General features: G+C 37.3%; 1 protein-coding gene across 4 annotated transcripts in view; it reads left to right on the top strand.

The window, feature by feature from the left end:
- CDC14A (cell division cycle 14A) overlaps window positions 1-22,466 on the top strand; it is a 189,508-nt gene that overhangs the window by 138,324 nt on the left and 28,718 nt on the right. For all 4 annotated transcript variants that reach the window (XM_020906073.2, XM_020906074.2, XM_020906072.2 and 1 more), the window contains exon 11: window positions 9,930-10,089. In XM_020906073.2, the coding sequence (XP_020761732.1) occupies window positions 9,930-10,089 (160 nt within the window). The remainder of the gene's footprint in view (window positions 1-9,929; window positions 10,090-22,466) is intronic.

The raw sequence follows: 22,466 nt of genomic DNA, 5'->3' as shown, positions 1-22,466 counted from the left end.
GGTAAGAAAGATGTTTATTAGCATCCTTGTAGGCTGGTAAATTTATGTACTGGCAGATCAAGACATCTTTTTTGTTGTGGTCTGAAATTTTATATTTAAATTTTTTCTAGGATATAAGTAAAGCTATTTGCAAAACAACCATCAAGTGTTTTTCTTCTACTAAAAGCTCATGTTCTTAAGCTAAAAATACTATTCTGCACCCAAAATATGTCTTCTACCAGATATCCTCAAAGTTCTTAAAATGCTGTACAAACATGACTCTTATCACTGAGCTAAGTCTAAAGTCATCCTTCTCAGAAAGAACGTGTTGAATATAGATAGTATATAGATGGGATCAGGCTGCTTTTATGATTTAATGTTTGAATCTTTGCTGTGTGGTAGTCTGCTGACTTCTTTAATGGTCATGATCCATTAAAACATTCTTTCCTTAGAAGGGGTCCTTGCAGGACAGGCATGCAGTTCCCGTGGGGACTTTTAGCTCACAGAGATCTTTTACTTGTGGGTACTCATGTGATGTGGAGGAGGAAATGGCAACCCACTCCAGTATTCTCGCCTGAAGAATTCCATGGACAGAGGAGCCTGGCGAGTTACAGTCCACAGGGTCGCACAGAGTCAGACAAGACTGAAGCAAGTTAGCATACGCGCATGCACCCATATGATGTATTGTTGTTTTTATGTTTTAATTTCCTCCTGAGACAGTAAGAATGCAGAGCTTCAATCTGGACCCTCCAGGGAGTTCTATCTTTGCAGAGTAGAGCTTCCACTTTGAATGAAGTTATCTTTAAGGAATCAGTGTTGTGGTTGAACTTTTTTATTCTTAGATCCATAAATCAGAATTTGACCTATTCTGTTTTATCATAGATACTGGGCTTCCCTGGTGGCACTAGTGGTAAAGAACCTGCCTGCCGATGCAGGAGACATAAGAGATGCGAGTTCAATCCCTGGGTCAGGAAGTTCCCCTGGAGGAGGGAATGGCAACCTAGTATTCTTGCTTGCAGAATCCCATGGACAGAGAAGCCTGGTGGACTACAGTTCATAGGGTTGCAAAGAATCAGACATGACTGAAATGACTGAGCACATCATAGATATTTTCATTAACTTCCAGTAAAGTTGGATATTTTTCCACATTGTAATTTAGTTATAAGCCTTCAGTTGTCCGCAGTACTTCTCAGATACTAAGGTCTCCAACATTCATTTGGGGATCTTGGGAAATGCGGTTTCTGGTTCAGGATATCTGGGGTGGGACTTGAGATTCTATCTTTCTAAGCTCTCAGGGAATGCGATGCTGCTGGTCAACCAGCCACATTGTATAACAAGGGTTTGTGGCTCATTTTTACTTGTAGCTTATGCAATATTTAGTTTGGTGTTTATGGCATTTGGTGAGTTTCACAACTGGATTGAGCCACTGAGTTTCACAACTGGATTGAGCAACAAAAGAAATGAGTAGTTCAACAATTGTTTTTCATTTCAGGAAATTACCAAAAATAAGATGAAGAAAACCTATCCAGAAAAATGGAAAAATGCTTTAAAATGTCTAGCAATAAATAACAGCTTGAATTTTAAATTATAATTTATTTATACTATTTTTTAAAGATACATGGACTAGCTCCAGTAATATGGATTAAATTTTTTTAATTAATTTCTTTTAAGATTTGAGAACTTATCTTTCCTAAAATATGGCACTTAAAATCTGAAATATTGTTAACAAAAGAATTTAAAATAATAATAGGAAATAATGTGATTTGTTTATTAAAATAATAAGCACATTGCATAGACTTGAGTTTGTACTATTTATTTGACAGTCACATTTTTTGCAGTAACACTTGATTATGTTGCTTTTCAATATTTACTGCTGTATCATTTGATCTATTTATTGGCTCTCAGCTGGCATTGAATCTACTGGATAACAAAAGTAAAATTCTAACACGGATCTAAGTAAAAAGGATAAGGGCTTCCCAGGTGGCCAGTGCAGGAGACGCAAGAGACAGGGGTTCGATCTCTGGGTCAGGAAGATCCCCTGGAGTAGGAAATGGCAATCTACTCCAGTGTTCTTGTCTAGAAAATTCCATGGACAGAGGAGCCTGGTGGGCTACAGTCCATGGGGTCTCGAAGAGTCAGACATGACTAAGAGATTGAGCATGTATGTACACACACACACACACGCACACACACACACACAAAGGATAAGGTTAAAAACAAATTTTTGGCAATGGTGGCATTGGAAATTTGTCTTGAAATATTCCTGTCAGTTACTGAAGATAGAAGATTGAATGATTTTTGTTTTGTTTCCTGTGTAAAAGGGTTAAAGTTGGGGAAAAAATGTAAACCATAAAACATTAAGTTTACCTACAAAGTTTGTATTTCGATATGCTACCAGCGATCTAGTTCCGAATTGTGAGGTTCTATCCCTAAATGTGAATTAGCTAGTGAACTGAATCTTTTGGGGGATTCCCTAAGTCATTTTTCCCCTCTCCTTTTGTATTTCAGAAGTAAAAACTTTCCCCATTCCCTCATAAATTCTTCCTAAACATCTTCCTATTAAATCTTCCCTTCATACAAGGTAAGAGTAGAACGTCTTGATTACCTATCTCGTTCCCGCCTACTGAGTCTTGGGTACTGCCCTCTAGTCTGTCTTCCTTTGATATCAAGTTAGATGGTTTCATTAGCCCAGTTCTTAACTGCTTGTTGCCATAGTAACAGAGCAGTTAGTGGAGCAGGCACAGGGAAGGCTGGGGCTCAAGTCACAGCTGGAGGAGGCCCAAGTCGAGCTAGAGAGTTGGTTGAGTTTCTGTATGAAATGACTAAATGTTGGCTTTGGATGGACACGGAGGTCAGGGCTAGGTCATACTAGGGAAATATGTGTTGAGGATGGAAGAAGTGATAAAGAGGAAGAGTTGTGGTGTGGAGATGGGATTAAGTTGCAGTCAGGGAGGTTTGGGAGAAGAGGTCACCTACAAACAGAAGTAGTTGCACAACAATGGCTGCCACTGTGCTCTGAATTCAAAACCAGAAGTATCTACAAGGCAACTGAAAGCAGATTTTTTTTCTTAAAGACTTGTGAAGGTTTTATGTCATAATTAACTATGAATTGGCTTGTAATAAGTCTGAATTAGTTCTTTTTCTTATGTCCCAAGCTTGGCTGGCCCAAACCTGAATAACCCAGGGCCAAGACGTGGCCAAAACTAATGTCCCCAGCGCTGGCTACTTTTCTCAAGACTGTTCAAAGTCACTTCAAAGCACAAGTTCTTTTTTTAGCAGAGGGTCAATTATGTCATGCTGTCTTAGAAAATGCACTATTTTACTGGAGGATTTACTTTGAGTTGTTACATTAGCTTCTTAGGATTTGATTTTTAAATGCTAACTACTTAAAAATACATGTTTTACTTCTTCTATTTGAGATGAGGCTTTTAAGGAGTAATAGATACCACAATAAAAGCTAGCGTGGTTTCCACTGTCAGTATAAAAGGTATTTGCGTGAAGTGCTGCTCTTTCTTAAGGAGCACGTGAGTATCGCATCGCTTAGCAACACACAAATCAGCTTTGACACCTTATTCATCTGTATTTTCAAGTTCAGATCAAGTCTTTCCACTGATGGGACAGATTGAATCTTTTAAACTGAGCAAGTGAAAGGTGTCACTTTGTCATTTTCATCTTTAGGTTGGCAGCAGCAGCAGAGTTTTCACTTTATAACATTTCAGAATTAGAATTTTTTTCAATTTATCCTCTTGGGCCTTCCAGCTTCTTGCCTTCCTTCCCCTCTCTTTGTTTTTTATACCCCAAGACCTTCTCAGGGTCTTCTCTTCAGTTTTGAGATCTAATGTGAATTTCTTAGTATGGCGTGCAGAGCCCATTATGAGCTGGTTCTCACCTCTTCTCCTCTCCTGTGAAGGAGGGGGCCTTCGGCCAAGTCAAACAACCCAGTTTTCCATACATACAGTCTTCTTTGCTATCATTGTTTCTTCAAGCCCACATGGTTTTCTTTGCCAGGGGATACTGTTGCTAGCTAAGCCCTGCTCATCCTTCTAAATGCTTCTGGATTCTACTATAACTTGTGTCTGATTCTTTCAGTTTGAGTCAGGGGCCCCTTTTCCTAGGCTCCTAAGCAAATCATGGTCATAGGGCTTTACTATTGGATTTCAGTTGTTTACTTTTCACATACTAAACTGGAAATTTCTTGAGGGACAGGAATTCTGTCTTATCTGCATATTTCTATCCTTTCTGTGCATTTCATGTAGCTGATTTTTTCATTATCTGTGACAGGGCTAAGTCTTCTCTCCCTGTGAAGAAGCAGTTCTTTATTACTGGGGTTTTGACCAGAGGCCCAAGACCTCTACTATTTATGAATTTATTTTTTGAAGTATTTGTACAGTGCCAAGGATTTTGCTTTTGTTTACTACTATTGGAAGGATATAATATTCAAGCATCATATAAAAGGTTATGCTGGATGTTAGTAGTAAGAGAAAAGTTTGGAGGAGTGAAAAATTAAAGCAAGAATTTTTGAAAATGCAAAGTATCAGGAAGGCTATTGTATGATTTTATGAAAATTTCCACAAAGGAAGAAAAAGTTAAGAGTTTGTTTTGAATATATATTTTTACAACTGGTGTAGAAGAATTAAATATGATTCAGTGGTTATGCCAGCCTCGTCAGTTATGTATCCTAAGTTCAGGAAATAATCCTTGAAGGTTTGCTTCCAAGAAGCAAAAAAAAAAAAAAATTTCCCATGGTAGAAGGTAGATATTGCCATACTCCCTAGCGAATTGGTATGTATAGATTCCTGGAAATTTAATTTTATTTATATATTTAAAAATTCACCAGATTTTTTTTTCCATTTATTTTTATTAGTTGGAGGCTAATTACTTTACATCATTGTAGTGGTTTTTGTCATACATTGAAATGAGTTAGCCATGGATTTACATGTATTCCCCATCCCGGTCCCCCTCCCACCTCCCTCTCCACCCAATCCCTCTGTGTCTTTCCAGTGCACCAGGCCCGATCACTTGTCTCATGCACCCAACCTGGGCTGGTGATCTGTTTCACCCTAGATAATATACACGTTTTGATGCTGTTCTCTTGAAACATTCCCACCCTAGCCTTCTCCCAGAGTCCACAAGTCTGTTCTACACATCTGAGTCTCTTTTTCTGTTTTGCATATAGGGTTATCGTTTCCATCTTTCTAAATTCCTTATATATGTGTTAGTATACTGTAATGGTCTTTATCTTTCTGGCTTACTTCGCTCTGTATAATGGGCTCCAGTTTTATCCATCTCATTAGAACTGATTCAAATGAATTTTTTTTAATGGCTGAGTAATATTCCATGGTGTATATGTACCACAGCTTCCTCATCCATTCGTCTGCTGATGGGCATCTAGGTTGCTTCCATGTCCTGGCTATTATAAACAATGCTGCGATGAACATTGGGGTGCATGTGTCTCTTTCAGATCTGGTTTCCTCAGTGTGTATGCCCAGAAGTGGGATTGCTGGGTCATATGGCAGTTCTATTTCCAGCTTTTTAAGAAATCTCCACACTGTTTTCCATAGTGGCTGTACTAATTTGCATTCCCACCAACAGTGTAAGAGGGTTCCCTTTTCTCCACACCCTCTCCAGCATTTATTGCTTGTAGACTTTTGGATAGCAGCCATCCTGACTGGCGTGTAATGGTACCTCACTGTGGTTTTGATTTGCATTTCTCTGATAATGAGTGATGTTGAGCATCTTTTCATGTGTTTGTTAGCCATCTGTATGTCTTCCTTGGAGAAATGTCTGTTTAGTTCTTTGGCCCATTTTTTGATTGGGTCATTTATTTTTCTGGAGTTGAGCTGGAGGAGTTGCTTGTATATTTTTGAGATTAATCCTTTGTCTATTGCTTCGTTTGCTATTATTTTCTCCCAATCTGAGGGCTGTCTTTTCACCTTGCTTTTAGTTTCCTTTGTTGTGCAAAAGCTTTTAAGTTTCATTAGGTCCCATTTGTTTATTTTTGCTTTTGTTTCTAAAATTCTGGGAGGTGGGTCATAGAGGATCCTGCTGTGATTTATGTCAGAGAGTGTTTTGCCTATGTTCTCCTCTAGGAGTTTGATAGTTTCTGGTCTTACATTTAGATCTTTAATCCATTTTGAGTTTATTTTTGTGTATGGTGTTAGAAAGTGTTCTAGTTTCATTCTTTTACAGGTGGTTGACCAGTTTTCCCAGCACCACTTGTTAAAGAGGTTATCTTTTTTCCATTGTATATCCTTGCCTCCTTTGTCGAAGATAAGGTGACCATAGGTTCGTGGATTTATCTCTGGGCTTTCTATTCTGTTCCATTGATCTGTATTTCTGTCTTTGTGCCAGTACCATACTGTCTTGATGACTGTGGCTTTGTAGTATAGTCTGCAGTCAGGCAGGTTGATTCCTCCAGTTCCATTCTTCTTTCTCAAGGTTACTTTGGCTATTCGAGGTTTTTTGTATTTCCATACAAATTGTGAAATTATTCGTTCTAGTTCTGTGAAAAATACCGTTGGTAGTTTGATAGGGATTGCATTGAATCTATAGATTGCTTTGGGTAGTATAGCCATTTTGACAATATTGATTCTTCCAATCCATGAACACGGTATATTTCTCCATCTGTTTGTGTCCTCTTTGATTTCTTTCATCAGTGTTTTATAGTTTTCTATGTATAGGTCTTTTGTTTCTTTAGGTAGATATACTCCTAAGTATTTTATTTTGTTGCAATGGTGAATGGTATTGTTTCCATAATTTCTCTTTCTGTTTTCTCATTGTTAGTGTATAGGAATGCAAGAGATTTCTGTGTGTTAATTTTATATCCTGCAACTTGACTGTATTCGTTGATTAGCTCTAGTAATTTTCTGGTAGAGTCTTTAGGGTTTTCTATGTAGAGGATCATGTCATCTGCAAACAGTGAGAGTTTCACTTCTTTTCCTATCTGGATTCCTTTTACTTCTTTTTCTGCCCTGATTGCTGTAGCCAACACTTCCAAAACTATGTTGAATAGTAGTGGTGAGAGTGGGCACCGTTGTCTTGTTCCTGATTTCAGGGGAGATGCTTTCAATTTTTCACCATTGAGGGTGATGCTTGCTGTGGGTTTGTCACATATAGCTTTTATTATGTTGAGGTATGTTCCTTCCATTCCTGCTTTCTGGAGAGCTTTAATCATAAATGGATGTTGAATTTTGTCAGAGGCTTTTTCTGCATCTATTGAGATAATCATATGGTTTTTATCTTTCAATTTGTTAATGTGGTGTATTACATTGATTGACTTGCAGATATTAAAGAATCCTTGCATTCCTGGGATAAAGCCCACTTGATCATGGTGTATGATTTTTTTAATATGTTGTTGGATTCTGTTTGCTAGAATTTTGTTAAGGATTTTTGCATCTGTGTTCATCAGTGATATTGGCCTGTAGTTTTCTTTTTTTGTGGCATCTTTGTCTGGTTTTGGAATTAGGGTGATGGTGGCCTCATAGAATGAGTTTGGAAGTTTACCTTCTTCTGCAATTTTCTGGAATCACCAGATTTTTATTTTAAAATTTAATCTAGTTAGAAACATGGTTTAACCTAGTTTTGATTTTACAACAATATTAGGAATGATAAGTTACTATTATATATGGATAACATATTTATATCTATACTAGCTATCTGTATCTAAACACTTATATCCATAAAGGCTGTCTCAGAAATTATATCTAAAGGCATTTTTTTCTCTCTTTTGCTTTATTTGAAAAATATTGAAAATTGAACAAAAGGTAACAGAAAAAAAAACTTACTCTTTGAAAGTAGGGTGAATAAGTGAAAGTGAGTCGCTCAGTCGTGTCTGACTCTTTGCAACCCCGTGGACTATACAATCCTTGGAATTCTCCAGGCTAGAATACTGGAGTGGGTAGCCTTTCCCTTCTCCAGGGGATCTTCCCAACCCAGGGATCAAACCCAGGTTTCCCACATTGCAGGCGGATTCTTTACCAGTTGAGCCACAAGGGAAGCTCAAGAATACTGGAAATGGGTAGCCTATCCCTTCTCCAGTGAATCTTCCTGATCCAGGAATCAAACCAGGGTCTCCTGCATTGCAGAGGGATTCTTAACCAACTGCGCTATCAGGGAAGCCTTGAAAGTAGGGTGGGATATTATATTTAAATAAAGAATGCCCCCCCCACCCCCAACAGTTCAGTTGCACCCTATGCTGTTAAAATTTTGGCATTTCTTCTTCTCCTGACTTCTAAAGGTGCTCTTGTGAAGACAGTGTAGTAATGTACTGCTTGCTATCTTTTATGGTAACAACATTAAGGGTTCCTTTTCAAACTTACTCTATCTTTGTTCTGCTTTGATCTGTATTTTTATTTATTTTCAAATCTTTTTTTTTAAACAAAGGCAAACAGCACATTGTTTGTTAAAAAAGTCAAAAAGTGTAGGCATTATAAAGTAGAAAGCAAAGTTTCTTTTGTTACCATTCTTGAGGATAACTCATTAATATTTTGGCATATAATCTTCCAAATAACTGTGAACTGTGAATTGTAACATTTTCCACTTTTTCCCCCCCAAAAGACAGGATCACACTTTCCGCACTCTGTCACTTAATTTTTCATTCACTAATGTCTTGTTTCATGACCACTCTTCCCTGTCGCCACATGTAGGGCCATCCCAGGTTTTTTTGACTGTATAATATTTCACAGAATAGCTTTACTATAATTTAATAAACCTATTGTCCACTATATGCCTCCATTATTTTACTCTTACAAATAATATTGTATCCAGCATGTTTATATCTTGTACACAAGTGAATATTTCAGTAGTATGATGCCTAGGTATGGATTTGCTTGGTTGGAGGGGTCGCATATGTAAATTTTGCTGTAATTTAAAGGTTAACTTCTTCAAGATTCTCAATAATTTTTAACCATGAACACTAACATTCTGATTTGGGAATAAACTTTGTTTAGAAGGAAAGATGGATTCCTTTGCTGAAGGCCCAGTGAGACAGGACGTTTCAGGGAGGGTTGTTTTCCTCTCATATTTTAACCTGAATTTTCTGTGATATGTGGAACCTTTGAGAGAAAATATTACTGGGTCTTCCTGTTGCCTCAAGAAAGAAATCTGTGTTCTTATTGGTGACATCTCCTTGATGATGTTATTTCTTTGCTTGTTGGTATTCCTTATGATGAACTATAATGTTTTTAGTTGAATTCTAATCTGTACAGTATGATATAGCATGGAACTATGAGGGTGTATGAAGGTGACCCCATCAATAAAAATAGGAGCCCAAAATTGTCATTTTGCTTACACATTTTAAATTATTTTCTTATAGCCTTGAAAATAGTTGTAAATATGGCCTGTTTGAATAAAGGGAAGCTTGTAGATGAATGTCAACTACATCTTCTTTTTCCCAAAAGATAATCAATTTGAGGCTATAAACCTTATTTTTAGATCATAAGAGTGGGTTTGTAGTTATACGTTCATGCCTTTTTATGATACCACGTACAATTAGATGTGTGGTTAGTACTTTTTTAAGGTGATATCGCCATCTAACTTAAGTTCATTCACCTATGTCTTTGAGTCCATTTCACTCCAGCTCTTTTCACAGATGTATCAAATTGCTATTTTAGAAATATATTACAGATTTCAAATTAATATTTAAAAGAGAAATTAGCTCTGTCTTTATTACTGTGGAAGTTGTTCTAAGCATCTAAGACCCTTAAAAGTCAACCCATGTAGGGCTGTATATAGACATATATCGAAAGAAGGGTGTTTGTGTTTAATATAGAACTTTAATTTATTTTGTCATTCAGAAAATGACTTTATTTTCTTTATTCCAAGACTTCATAATCTTTCTAGTCTGATTTGCAAATATCTGCTGTATCTTTTTGTCTATGAGATGTCATATTTCTGAAGAGATGATAGTCATTTATTTTAAAAATTATTATTATTATTTTCTCCTTTTACAGGAAACAGGCATCGCTATGGGTCCAAGGAGACATTTTCCGATCCAAACTGAAAAATAGACCATCCAGTGAAGGAAGTATTAATAAAATTCTTTCTAGCTTGGATGATATGTCTATTGGTGGAAACTTATCTAAAATACAAAACATGGAGAGATTTGGAGAGGTGAGTTTTTTTCTAGGAAGATTTTCCTATCTCCTTAAGACTGACATTCTGCATTTCTGAACACATATAACATAGCCGTATCTCTTCTCTAAATGATGACAGTACTAAATTTTTAGGTGTGGAGGCACCACCTATAAAGCAAGAATAAAAGCGAAGAGAGCAATTATCCTTACAAGAAAAAAAGCTGTAATTTAAGGAGTACAATTATAAAGGAGTCTACTCTGGTTTGGAAACTACTTGCTAAAGCAAAATTGAAAAGCAGACTTTCTATTTGCAAATGGAAATAGATATTAATCAGAAAAATCTTAATGTGATAATTGGATAGTACATACCACAAATGATACATTGCAACCTCAAATACATGATTTCTAAAGTAAGTCCAGAGTTGAAAGCATAACCAGGGGCAACTTTTTTTTTGAGACTCCCAATAGAAACAAACCACTTTAAACAGTTGACATACATAGTCTGATTTAATCTGTATCACTAGAGATTAGGTGAGTTAGGCAACATTATCTCTATTATAATAAGGAAATTGAATATTAGAGAAATTCTAATCTCAGTGTTAAAAACATAATTCGATCCAGGTCTATCTGATTTTAAATCTGTATTTTTTTCTATTATACCTCCTACCTCTGCATAAAAATGGTAGTGATTTACTAAGAATTAGGCTCATGGGCATTCTTGGAACTAAAAAACAACCTGGAAGTAATTTGTTCTAATTTCTTACCTTGTGTGGATCAGAAACCTGAGTTGCATAAAATTCCATACTTGCTCAAGGTTATAGAGTTTTTAAGTAGTGGGACCACCTTCAGAGCAGGTAGTCTAGCTGCTAGTTTAGCTTTTTCTACCACAATGTGACTGTGGGCTTCCCAGATGGCTCAGTGATAAAGAATCCACCTGCCCATGTAGGAGATGTGGGTTGGACCCCTGGGTCGGGAAGATCCCCTGGAGGAGGAAATGGCAACCCACTCCAGTACTCTTGCCTATAAAATTCCATGGACAGAGAAGCCTGGTGGGTTACCATCCATGGGGTCACAAAAAATCAAACATAACAGAGCGAGCATGTGCACATGCATCACAGTATTGACTAAGGCGAAGGTAAGCACCTGGTTTATATTTATTTTTATGTCCCTAAAGACACAGGAAAGCTATTAAAATGTTTAAGCAGCAAATGCAGATGTACATTCTATTAGGCAGTGACAAGGGCCTCGAACAGGCTTAACCCTCGAGGATGGAAGGAATGTATCATAGCTGTTTTAGGTCAGCAGTTGGCGACCCAAACAGTTTTGTTTTTTCAGGAATCGGTTTGATTCAGGAAATCAAGCAGATTTCCTTTCACCAGGAAAGATAATGAGAGTGTTTGGAGATAGGGAGAGTGTTTTCTTCAAGAGGAAGGATGGAGACTGCTGGAGGAGCTGAGTTTTCAACCCTGTGGTCTGTTCTCCAGGACAGTCACCAGTGAAGTGGCTGAGTTTAGTGGTTTGACCAGGCGTAAATCTTTTTAGCCAAGGTCGTGTCGACATTCAGAGCCTTTGGAGACCTTTTCTTGTCTTTGTGTTATAGTTTGACCTTTTCAAAGCAAACAGAAAGGATATAGATGGTAATTTTAGTGAGATAATATAGCTAAACAAGAACACTTTGTTGTTCTGGTCAGCATTTCCTCTTCAAGTTGAGTTCAAGTAAATAAGACTTTTGAGTTATGACTTTTGAAGAGGCACATGTGAAACCTGTCCATCTATCTAAGAAATACATTTATCTTGCAGAAACATAATGCTTTTACTATAATAATCTGTATTAAATTGACATCTGATAGTTAGAACATTTGTTCTCATACTTTTTTGGAACCCAGTTTGTTGAACTTGAGATCAGTGAACATTGATATGTCACTGAAAGGATGATGAATGCAATATGATTGAAATTTAAAATATCAGTTTTAAATATTAACATATATTCAGATGTTGGCTGTTTTACCTCCTTCTTCTTTTCAACACCCCTCAAATTAATTACTTTAGTTCTCATTCAGAAGTGCTATTATTTTTGAAATTAGAGGACAGAAATGAAAGGGTTCAGAAATACTAGGGAATGATGGTGTGGTTAAGATTGTAGGCATGACATATCTATGGGTTTATAGTTAGCCGACCATTTTATAGTTAGCTGATGCTTTGTGTAAACACCTTTTATGATTCTCAATCTTTTTATTGCCATGCTTATCTGGTGCTGTCTCCATGAATGTGGGGAGTTAGTTTACTCAAGTGAGTGTACATGAGTTAGTGATTTCTTTATCATTCTTGTAATTGGGAAAATACTTTAAGAATGCTGCAGAAGTTTTAATAACATGTTTCAAGGTCTATACCAACATTCAGGATAGAAGCCCGTGGAAACCCTGGATGTATTTAGTTTATGTACAAAGAAATTGCAAAATGCAATAATCTTCTAAAATCTACTTTTTTAAAGTCAGATTGAAAGCAGAGATAGCAGATTATCTTTTGATTTCTAGGCCTACAGGAATTTTCCTGTGATTGGTTATTAGGAAGCTTAGGAAACTCTGTAGTTACTTGATTTGGAGAGCTTGAATGTGTAGTTTTCCAGTGCTTATAGGGTGAGTAAAAGGAAAATAAGCAAAAGTATCAACTGGAATGATTCAGGCCATAGTAATGGAATAGGCTATGGTTTTAATGAATTCTCTTGGTCCACTCAGAGTTAGGAGAAAACTTTTAAAAACAGAGGTTTTACCTTCATTGAACCTGGTTGTTAGTACTGGCTAGGAGCAATGAAATATACTCAGTGGAGATATATGTGGGTCTGGAGTAGGCTTCCTGCTCCAAGCCCCTACCTTTGCATGGTCTTTTTCCTCATGGTCCTCACTCGCCTTCCTTGCTGGGTGATATTCTTTACAAAGATGGAGGCGTCTATCTGCCTTCATCATAATTCTACTCCTAGCCCACAGGGACTTTGTAAATATTACCTGAATGAATAAAGACCGACAGTTTCACAGAAAACAAATAAGAATACAGACATGAAATTGGGAATAATTCAAGCTCTCTAAGGGTATCACATACTCAAATACAAAATAGTACCAGTGATAAGTGCTCGTGTTGATCATCAGTGGCCTTAGGATCAGTTGTGCATTGGGCTTATAAAAATGGCTTTAAGGGACTTCCTTGGAGGTCCAGTGGTTAAGACTTCACCTTCCAATGCAAAGGGTGTGTGTTCAGTCCCTGGTTGGGGAGCTGATATCCCACATGCCTCCTGGCCAAAAAACCCGAAACATAAAACAGAAATAATATGGTAACAAATTCAATAAAGACTTTTAAAAATGGTTTCAAGAAGATGAAATTTAATGCACCTTATTTAAAGTGCCAGGTATATGAGGAGTTAAATGAGCTTATGGGGCAACAACAATAGCAACCTAAACAGTGCCTGCTATGTGCCCGAGTGTTCTAAGCACTTAACATGGATTAAATTTAGTCCTTACAACAGGTGTATGAAATAGGCACCTTTACTAGGTCCACTTTACAGATGACATAACTGAGGCAGGGGAAGCCACCTGCCCAACATCACAAACTACAGAGTGGAGCTGTTACTTGAACCCAGGGACTCTGGCTCCAGAGTTAGCCCCCAACCCTGAGGCCTCTCACTGTACCCCGCTGCCTGTCCATGGGTTTCTCTGTGTGGCTCTAGTACATGACCTTAGCCAGCCTGTCCTCAGAAGTTTCCCCTGGAATCACGATTGTTTCTATCCTTTTCTTTTCCTACTCCAGGGTGATAGTCCAGTATTAGCACATCAGTCAGTATATAGCTCTTGACTTAGAGATATTAAGCAGATACAGGTGCTGCTGATGTGTGGCTGAGTTCACATAAATTGACAATCAGATAAATGAGAATGTGGTGCTTTAATTACCTCACTCAGTTACTATGATTTATAAATATCCCAGTGAACAGGGTATGTCTTAGAAATCTGTGAAATACAAATTGAATGTCTAAGGCCCTACCTTTAAGCACCTTTCTTTCCACTCATAGGTCCACTGAGACAATTCCAGGTCCAATATGAGAGTTGCTGGGATCCACCAGAGGCTATTAGTCAGGGGAGATTCACCATTTGGGGAGCTCTCCCTGGCTGTGCTGTTGAAGGGGTGCTGGGTCTGTGTGTGGCTAGAGGTGGAAGGTCACACACAAGGTAGTGGTCCAGGTGATAGAGGTCTGAACCAGGGGCAGGAAAAAGGAGGGAAGATGAATTTGGGTTGTTTTTGGTCAGTCACCCAGTCATGTCTGACTCTTTGTGACCCCATGGATTGCAGCACGCCAGGCTTTCCTGTCCTTCACCATCTCCCGGCGATTGCTCAAATTCATGTCCATTGTGTCGGTGATACCATCCAACCATCTTGTCCTCTCTTGTCCCCTTCTTCTACCTTCAATCTTCCTGAGCATCAGGGATGAATTAGGGGGGCTCTGATAATCCAAATTTTTTATTGATCAGAAGCAACTTATGAAGATGACCTCTTTGCCTTTCCCAACTTTTATATCTCATAGGTTTAACATCTGAGAGCTGAAAAGAATTTTAGAGATGACCCCTTCATTTTTCCTGACCAAATCATTTAAATCTGCAAAAAATGCTATTTTCGTCTTTTTGTTTCAGTCCTTTGACTTCTATTTTTACTTGTTTCTATTTCAAACTCTCCTTTTATGTCATTTTTCTATTATAACTCTTCCATCTTATTCCATAGTGTGCTATATTTCATCTAAAAGATCTTTTCTTAATGGCTTACACGACGGCCTCCTTAGCAGCTTTCCCTGTTTTATTATGTTGGTCAGTAATTTATCCAACTGAAATCTGTGGGCACAATTTATTTGATTTTGGTTTTCATCTTGTCTGTATATAGTGGACAAATGGTAGAATAAAGTACATCTTCATATTTTATGCTGTTTTTTGTTCTTTAGCTAGACCATCACCTGTAAATAAGAATATCTTAAAAAATTTTTTTTGTATTAATTTATTTTTTATTGAAGGATAATTGCTTTACAGAATTTTGCTGTTTTCTGTCAAACCTCAACATGAATCAGCCATAGGTATACATATATTCCCTCCCTTTTGAACCTCCCTCCCCATCCCACCCCTCTAGGTTGATACAGAGCCTCTGTTTGAGTTTCCTAATCCATACAGCAAATTCCTATTGGCTATCTATTTTACATATGGTAATGTAAGTTTCCATGTTATTCTTTCCATATATCTCATCCTCTCCTCCCCTCTCCCCATGTCCATAAGTCTATTCTCTATGTCTTTTTCTCCATTGTTGGCCTGTGAATAAATTCTTCAGTACCATTTTTTTAGATTCCATATATATGCATTAGAATATGGTATTTATCTTTCTCTTTCTGACTCACTTCACTCTGTATAATATGTTCTAGGTTCATCCACCTCATTAGAACTGACTCAAATGCATTTCTTTTTATGGCTGAGTAATATTCCATTGTGTATATGTACCACAACTTCTTTATCCATTCATCTGTTGATGGACATCTAGGTTGCTTCCATGTTCTAGTGATTCTAAATAATGCTGCATTGAACATTGGGATACATGTATCTCTTTCAATTTTGGTTTCCTCAGGGTGTATATTTATCAGTGGGATTACTGGGTCATATGGTAGTTTTATTCCTAGTCTTTTAAGGAATCTCCACACTGTTTTCCATAGTGGCTGTATCAATTTACATTTCCACCAACAGTGCAAGAGCGTTCCCTTTTCTCCACACCCTCTCCAGCATTTATAGTTTGTCGACTTTTTGATGAGGGCCATTCTGACCGGTGTGAGGTGATGTTTGATTGTAGTTTTGATTTGCATTTCTCTAATAATGAGCAGTGTTGAGCATCTTTTCATGTGTTTGTTAGCCATCTGTATATCTTCTTTGGAGAAATGTCTGTTTAGGTCTTTTTCCCACTTTTTGATTGGGTTGTTTGCTTTTCTGGTATTGAGTTGTATGAGCTGTTTGTATATTTTGGAAATTGTTTGTCAGTTGTTTCATTTGCTATTATTTTCTCTCATTCTGAAGATTGTCTTTTCACTTTGCTTATAGTTTCCTTTGCTGTGCAAAAGCTTTTAAGTTTAGTCAGGTCCCACTTGTTTACATTTGTTTTTATTTCCATTACTCTAGGAGGAGGGTCATAGAGGATCTTGCTTTGATTACATTATTGAGTGTTCTGCCTGTGTTTTCCTCTAAGAGTTTTATAGTTTCTGGTCTTATATTTAGGTCTTTAATCCACTTTATCTTTGTGTATGGTGTTAGGAAGTATTCTAATTTTATTCTTTTACATGGAGCTGTCCAGTTTTCCCATTACCATTTATTGAAGAGGCTGTCTTTGCACCATTGTATATTCTTGCCTCCTTTGTCAAAAATAGAGTACCCAGAGGTGCATGGGTTTATCTCTGGGCTTTCTATCTTGTTCCATTGGTTTACATTTCTGTTTTTGTGCCAGTACCATACTGTCTTGATGACTGTAGCTTTGTAGTATAATCTGAAGTCAGGAAAGTGATTCTTCCAGCTCCATTCTTCTTTGTCAAGACTGCTTTGGCTATTTGGGGTCTTTTGTGTTTCCATATCAATTGTGAAATTTTTTGTTCTAGTTCTGTGAAAAATGCCATTGGTAATTTAATAGGGATCACATTGAATCTGTAGATTGTGTTTGGTAGTATAGTCATTTTCACAATATTGATTCTTCCTACCCAGGAACATGGAACATCTCTCCATCTGTTTATGTCATCTTTGATTTCTTTCATTAGTGTCTTATAATTTTTTGTGTACAGTTCTTCTGTCTCCTTAGGTAAGTTTATTCCTAGATATTTAATTCTTTTTGTTGCAGTGGTGAATGGCATTGATACCTTAATTTCTCCTTCTGATTTTTCATTGTTAGTATATAGAAATGCAAGTGATTTCTGTGTGTTGATTTTGTATCCTGCAACTTTGCTAAATTCACTGATTAGCTCTAGTAATTTTCTGTTACTATCTTTAGGGTTTTCTATGTACAGTATCATGTCATCTGCAAGCAGTGAGAGCTTTACTTCTTTTCTGAACTGGATTCCTTTTATTTCTTTTCTTCTCTGATTGCTGTAGCTAGGACTTCCAGAACTATGTTGAACAATAGTGGCAAAAATGGACCCCCTTGTCTTGTTCCTGCTCTTAGGGGGAATGCTTTCAGTTTTTTAACCACTGAGAATAATGTGTGCTGTAAGCTTATCATGTATGGCCTTTACTATGTTGAGGTAGGTTCTTTCTGTGCCCATTTTTTGAAGAGTTTTAATCATAAATGGGTGCTGAATTTTGTCAAAGCTTTTCTATTGAGATTATCATATGGTTTTTATCTTTCAGTTTGTTAATATGGTATATCACATTGATTGATTTGCATATATTGAAGAATCCTTGCATCCCTGGAATAAACCCAACTTGATCATCGTGTATGAGCTTTTTGATGTGTTGCTGAATTTTGTTTGCTAAGATTTTGTTTAGGATTGTTGCATCTACATTCATCAGTGATATTGATATGTAGTTTTCTTTCTGTGTTGTCTTTGTCTGGCTTTGGTGTCAGGGTGATGGTGGCCTCGTAGAATGAGCTTGGAAGTGTTCCCTCCTCTCCAGTTTTTTGAAAGAGTTTTAGAAGGATAGGCATTAGCTCTTCTTTAAATGTTTAATAGAGTTCTCCTGTGAAGCCACCTGATCCTGGGCTTTTGTTTTTTGGGAGTTTTTTTTTTAATCACAGCTTCAATTTCAGTGCTTATAATTGGGTTGTTTATAATTTCTATTTCTTTCTGGTTCAGTCTTGGAAGATTGAACTTTTCTAAGAATCTGTCCATTTCTTCCAGCTCTTCTATTTTATTGCCATATAGTTGTTCGTAATAGTCTCTTATAATCCTTTGTATTTCTGCATTGTCTGTTGTAACCTCTCCTTTTTCATTTCTAATTTTGTTGATTTGATTCTTCTCTCTTTTTTTCTTGATGAGTCTGGCTAAAGGTTTGTCAATTTTGTTTATCTTCTCAAAGAACCAGCTTTTAGTTTTATTAATCTTTACTATTGTTTCTTTCATTTCTTTTTCATTTATTTCTACTCGGATCTTTATGATTTCTTTCCTTCTACTAATTTGAGGGGTATTTTTTTGTTCTTTTTATGGTTGTTTTAGGTGTAAAGTTAGGTTGTCTATTCAATGTTTTTCTTGTTTCTTGAGGTAGGATTGTATTGCTATAAACCTCCCTCTTAGAACTGCTTTTGCTGCATCCCATAAGTTTTGAGTTTTCTTGTTGTCATTGTCATTTGTTTCTAGAAATTTTTTGATTTCCCTTTTGATTTCTTCAGTAACCTGGTGGTTATTTAGAAACGTGTTGTTAGTCTCCATGTGTTTGTGTTTGTTACAGTTTTTTCCTTGTAATTGATATCTAGTCTCATAGCATTGTGGTCAGAGAAGATGCTTGATATGACTTCAATTTTCTTAAATTTATTGAGGTTTGATTTGTGCCTGAAGATGTGGTCTATCCTGGAGAATGTTCCATGTGCACATTAGAAGAAGGTGTATTCTTCTGCATTTGGATGAAATGTCCTGAAGATATCAATGAGATCCATCTCATCTAATGTATCATTGAAGACTTGTGTTTCCTTATTAATTTTCTGTTTTGATGATCTGTCCATTGGTGTGAGTGGGGTGTTAAAGTCTCCTACTATTAATGTGTTACCGTCAATTTCTCCTTTTATGTCTGTTAGTGTTTGTCTTATGTATTGAGTTACTCCTATGTTGGGTGCTTAGATATTTACAGTTGTTACATCTTCCTCTTGCATTGATTGATCCCTTGATCATTATGTAGTGTCCTTCCTTATCTCTTGTAATCTTCTTTATTTTAAGGTCTATTTTGTCTGATACGAAGATTGCTACTGCAGCTTTTTTTGCTTCCCATTTGCATGGAATATATTTTTCCATCTTCTCACTTTCAGTCTATATGTATCTTGAGGTCTGAAGTTGGTTTCTTATAGACAGCATATGTATGGGTCTTGTTTTTGTATCCATTCAGCTAGTCTGTGTCTTTTGATTGGAGCATTTAACCCATTTACATTTAAAGTAATTATTGATATATATGTTCCTTTTCCATTTTCTTAATTGTTTGGGGTTGATTTTGTAGATCTTTTTTCTTCTCTTGTATTTCTTGACTATATATGTCCCTTTAATATTTGTTGTAAAGCTGGTTTGGTGGTACTTTTGCTTGTCTGAAAAGCTTGTTATTTCTCCATTAATTCTGAATGAGATCCTTGCTGGGCACAGTAATCTTGGCTGTAGATTTTTCCCTTTCAGTACTTTAAATATATCCTGCCATTCCCTTCTGGCCTTCAGAGTTTCTGGTGAAAGATCAGCTGTTAAACATATGAGGTTTCCCTTGTATGTTACTTGTTGCTTCTCCCTTACTGCTTTTAATATTCTTTCTTTGTGTTTAGTCTTTGTTAGTTTGATTAGTATGTGTCTTGGTGTGTTTCTCCTTGGGTTTATCCTGTATGGGACTCTGTGTGCCTCTTGGACTTGATTGACTATTTTCTTTTCCATGTTGAGGAAATTTTAAACTATAATCTCTTCAAAATTTTTCTCATACCCTTTCTTTTTTTCTTCTTCTTCTGGGACCCCTATAATTCAAATGTTGGTGCATTTCATATGGTCAGGTCTCTGAGACTGTCCTCAGCTCTTTTCATTCTTTGTCCCTTATTCTGCTCTTCAGAAGTTAGTTCCACCATTTTATCTTCCAGCTCACTGATTTGTTCTTCTGCTTCCGATATTCTGCTATTGATTCCTTCTTGAGTATTTGTAATTTCAGTAATTGTGTTATTTGTCTCTGTATGTTTATTCTTTAATTATTCTAGGTCTTTGTTAATTGATTCTTGCATTTTCTCCATTTTGTTTTCAAAGTTTTTGATCACTTTTACTATCATTATTCTGAATTCTTTTTCAGATAGTCTGCCTGTTTCCTCTTCGTTTGTTTGGACTTGTTTTCCTAGTTTATTCCTTCATTTGTGCAATATTTCTCTGCTTTTTCATTTTTCTTTTTTTTTTTTTTTTTTTAAGTTATTGTGTTTGAGGTCTCTTTTTCCCAGGCTTCAAGGAAAGTCGAATTCTTTCCTTGAAGAATGTTGAATTCTTTCTTCTGTTTGGTTTCTGCCCTCCTAAGGTTGGTCTGGTGGTTTGTGTAAGCTTCATATAGGGTGAGATTCATGCTGAGTTTTTGCTTGTTTGTTTGCTTTTCCTCTGATGGGCAAGGCTGAGTGAGGTGGTAATCCTGTCTGCTGATGACTGGGTTTGTAGTTTTGTTTTGTCTGTTGTTTAGATGGGCGTCCTGCACAGGGTGCTATGAGTGGTTGGGTGATGCCGGGTCTTGTATTCAGGTGGTTTCCTTTGTGTGAGTGCTCACTATTGGATGCTCTCTAGGGTCACTTCTCTGGTAGTTTAGGGTCTTGGAGTCGGTGCTCCCACTCCAAAGGCTCAGGGCTTGATCTCTGTGGCGCTGCTCAGCAGCAGGCACAGCGGCCCCAGCAGCCACGTGGCATGGCTGCCACCCCCACTGCCCCGTGCCTTCCAAGAATATCTTTTAAAGTGCTCCTTCTTTATGTGTTTTAGTTGACTCTCATTTTCCTGTCTTTATGTAAGGCAGGCTGGCATCCAAATGAAAAGCTGCTGATGCTCAGACCCTCAGGAGTGCAACAGGGAGCCTGAGAACAGACCTCTTTCCTTGGGGGAGCCAAAACATAAGGTCTTCCCTGGACTAGGCTTCTTCACCATCACCATCACCAGCAGCCATGGGGCTTTGTTTCAGGGGATCTGCTGCTCCTAGAGCAGCTGAGAGCAGGGAGTGGGGGTTGCACTGGGACTCTGGAGAGAGGGGCTGAAGCCCGAGAACAGGGAGGGCTGGGTTAACCTTTGTTGTCTGTGACTTTGTTCATCATTAGTCATCATGAGGAATGACTTTGGTATAAAGAATGAGGTCTAACAGTACCTGATCAGAAACATCTTCAGAATCCCCCAGGTCTATCAGTTCTTGGGATTGACTTATGCCTCATGACAGATGGAGCTGTATTTTCTAATACATCTTCCCCCACGCAGGTGCTTATGACCCAGTGTATGTTGCGCTTGTGCTCAGTTGTATCCCACTCTTAGCAATCCCATGGACTGTAGCCCACCAGGCTCCTCTGTCTGTGGAATTTTCCAGGCAGGAATACTGGAGCAGGTTGCCATTTTCTTCTCCAGGAGATCTTCATGACCCAGGGATCAAACCCTCATCTGTTGCATCTCCTGCATTGGCAGGCAGATTCTTCACCACTGTACCACCTGGAAAGCCCCCTAATTTATGTTATAGATACCCTAATAAATACAGGATTTGGTTCTATTCTTATCTGCATGTCTTTTTCAGGGTTCCAGGAAGCTCAAATCCCCTTCTATATTAGCTTTTTGCTTCTTTTCAAAAATATTTTAAAAACAAGTATAGTTCATTTACAATGTTGTGTTAATTTCTGCTGTATAGCAAAATTATACATATGCATACATTCATTTTTTTACATTCTTTTCCATTATGGTTTACAATAAGATATTGAATATACTTCTCTTTGCTATACCAGTAGGACCTTGTCATTTGTCCATTCTGGATATAATAATTTGCATCTGCTAACCCCACCCTCCTGCTCCATCCCTCCCACTCCATCCCAACCCCTTCCCCTTGACAATCTCCAATCTCTTCTTTATGTCCATGATTCTGATTCTGTTTTGCAGATGGTTTCATTTGTGTCATATTTTAGATTCTACATATAAGTGATATCATACAGTGTTTGTCTTTCTCTTTCTGACTTACTTCACTTAGTGTGATAATTTCTAGTTGCATCCATTATCCAAAATAATGTTGACATCATTTTGTTCTCTTTTATGACTGAGTAGTATTCTATTATATATTTATTCATTCATCTGTTGATGACATTTAGGTTGTTTCCATGTCTTGACTATTGTCAGTAGTGCTGCTGTGAACATAAAGGTGTATGTATCTTTTTGAGTTAAAGTTTTGCCAGTATACACCCAGGAGTGGGATTCCTGGATCATATGATAATTTTATTTTTAGTTTACTGAGGAAACCATACTGTTTTTCACAGTGGCTGCACCAACTTACATTCATACCAACAGTGTAGGAGGGTTCCCTTTTCTCCACACACTGTCCAGCATTTGTTATTTGTAGAGTTTATGACGGTATGAGGTGGCATCTCATTGTAGTTTTGATTTGCATTTCTCTAATTAGTGATGTTGAGAATCTTTTCACGTGCCTGTTGGCCATCTGTATTTCTTCCTTGGAGAAATGTCCATTTAGATCTTCTGTTCATTTT

Source organism: Odocoileus virginianus, chromosome 5 (genome assembly GCF_023699985.2).
Source record: "Odocoileus virginianus isolate 20LAN1187 ecotype Illinois chromosome 5, Ovbor_1.2, whole genome shotgun sequence".
NCBI lineage: Eukaryota > Metazoa > Chordata > Mammalia > Artiodactyla > Cervidae > Odocoileus > Odocoileus virginianus.
The sequence above is the reverse complement of the archived record's forward strand: the minus strand, read 5'-3'. Positions and strand labels throughout refer to the sequence as shown.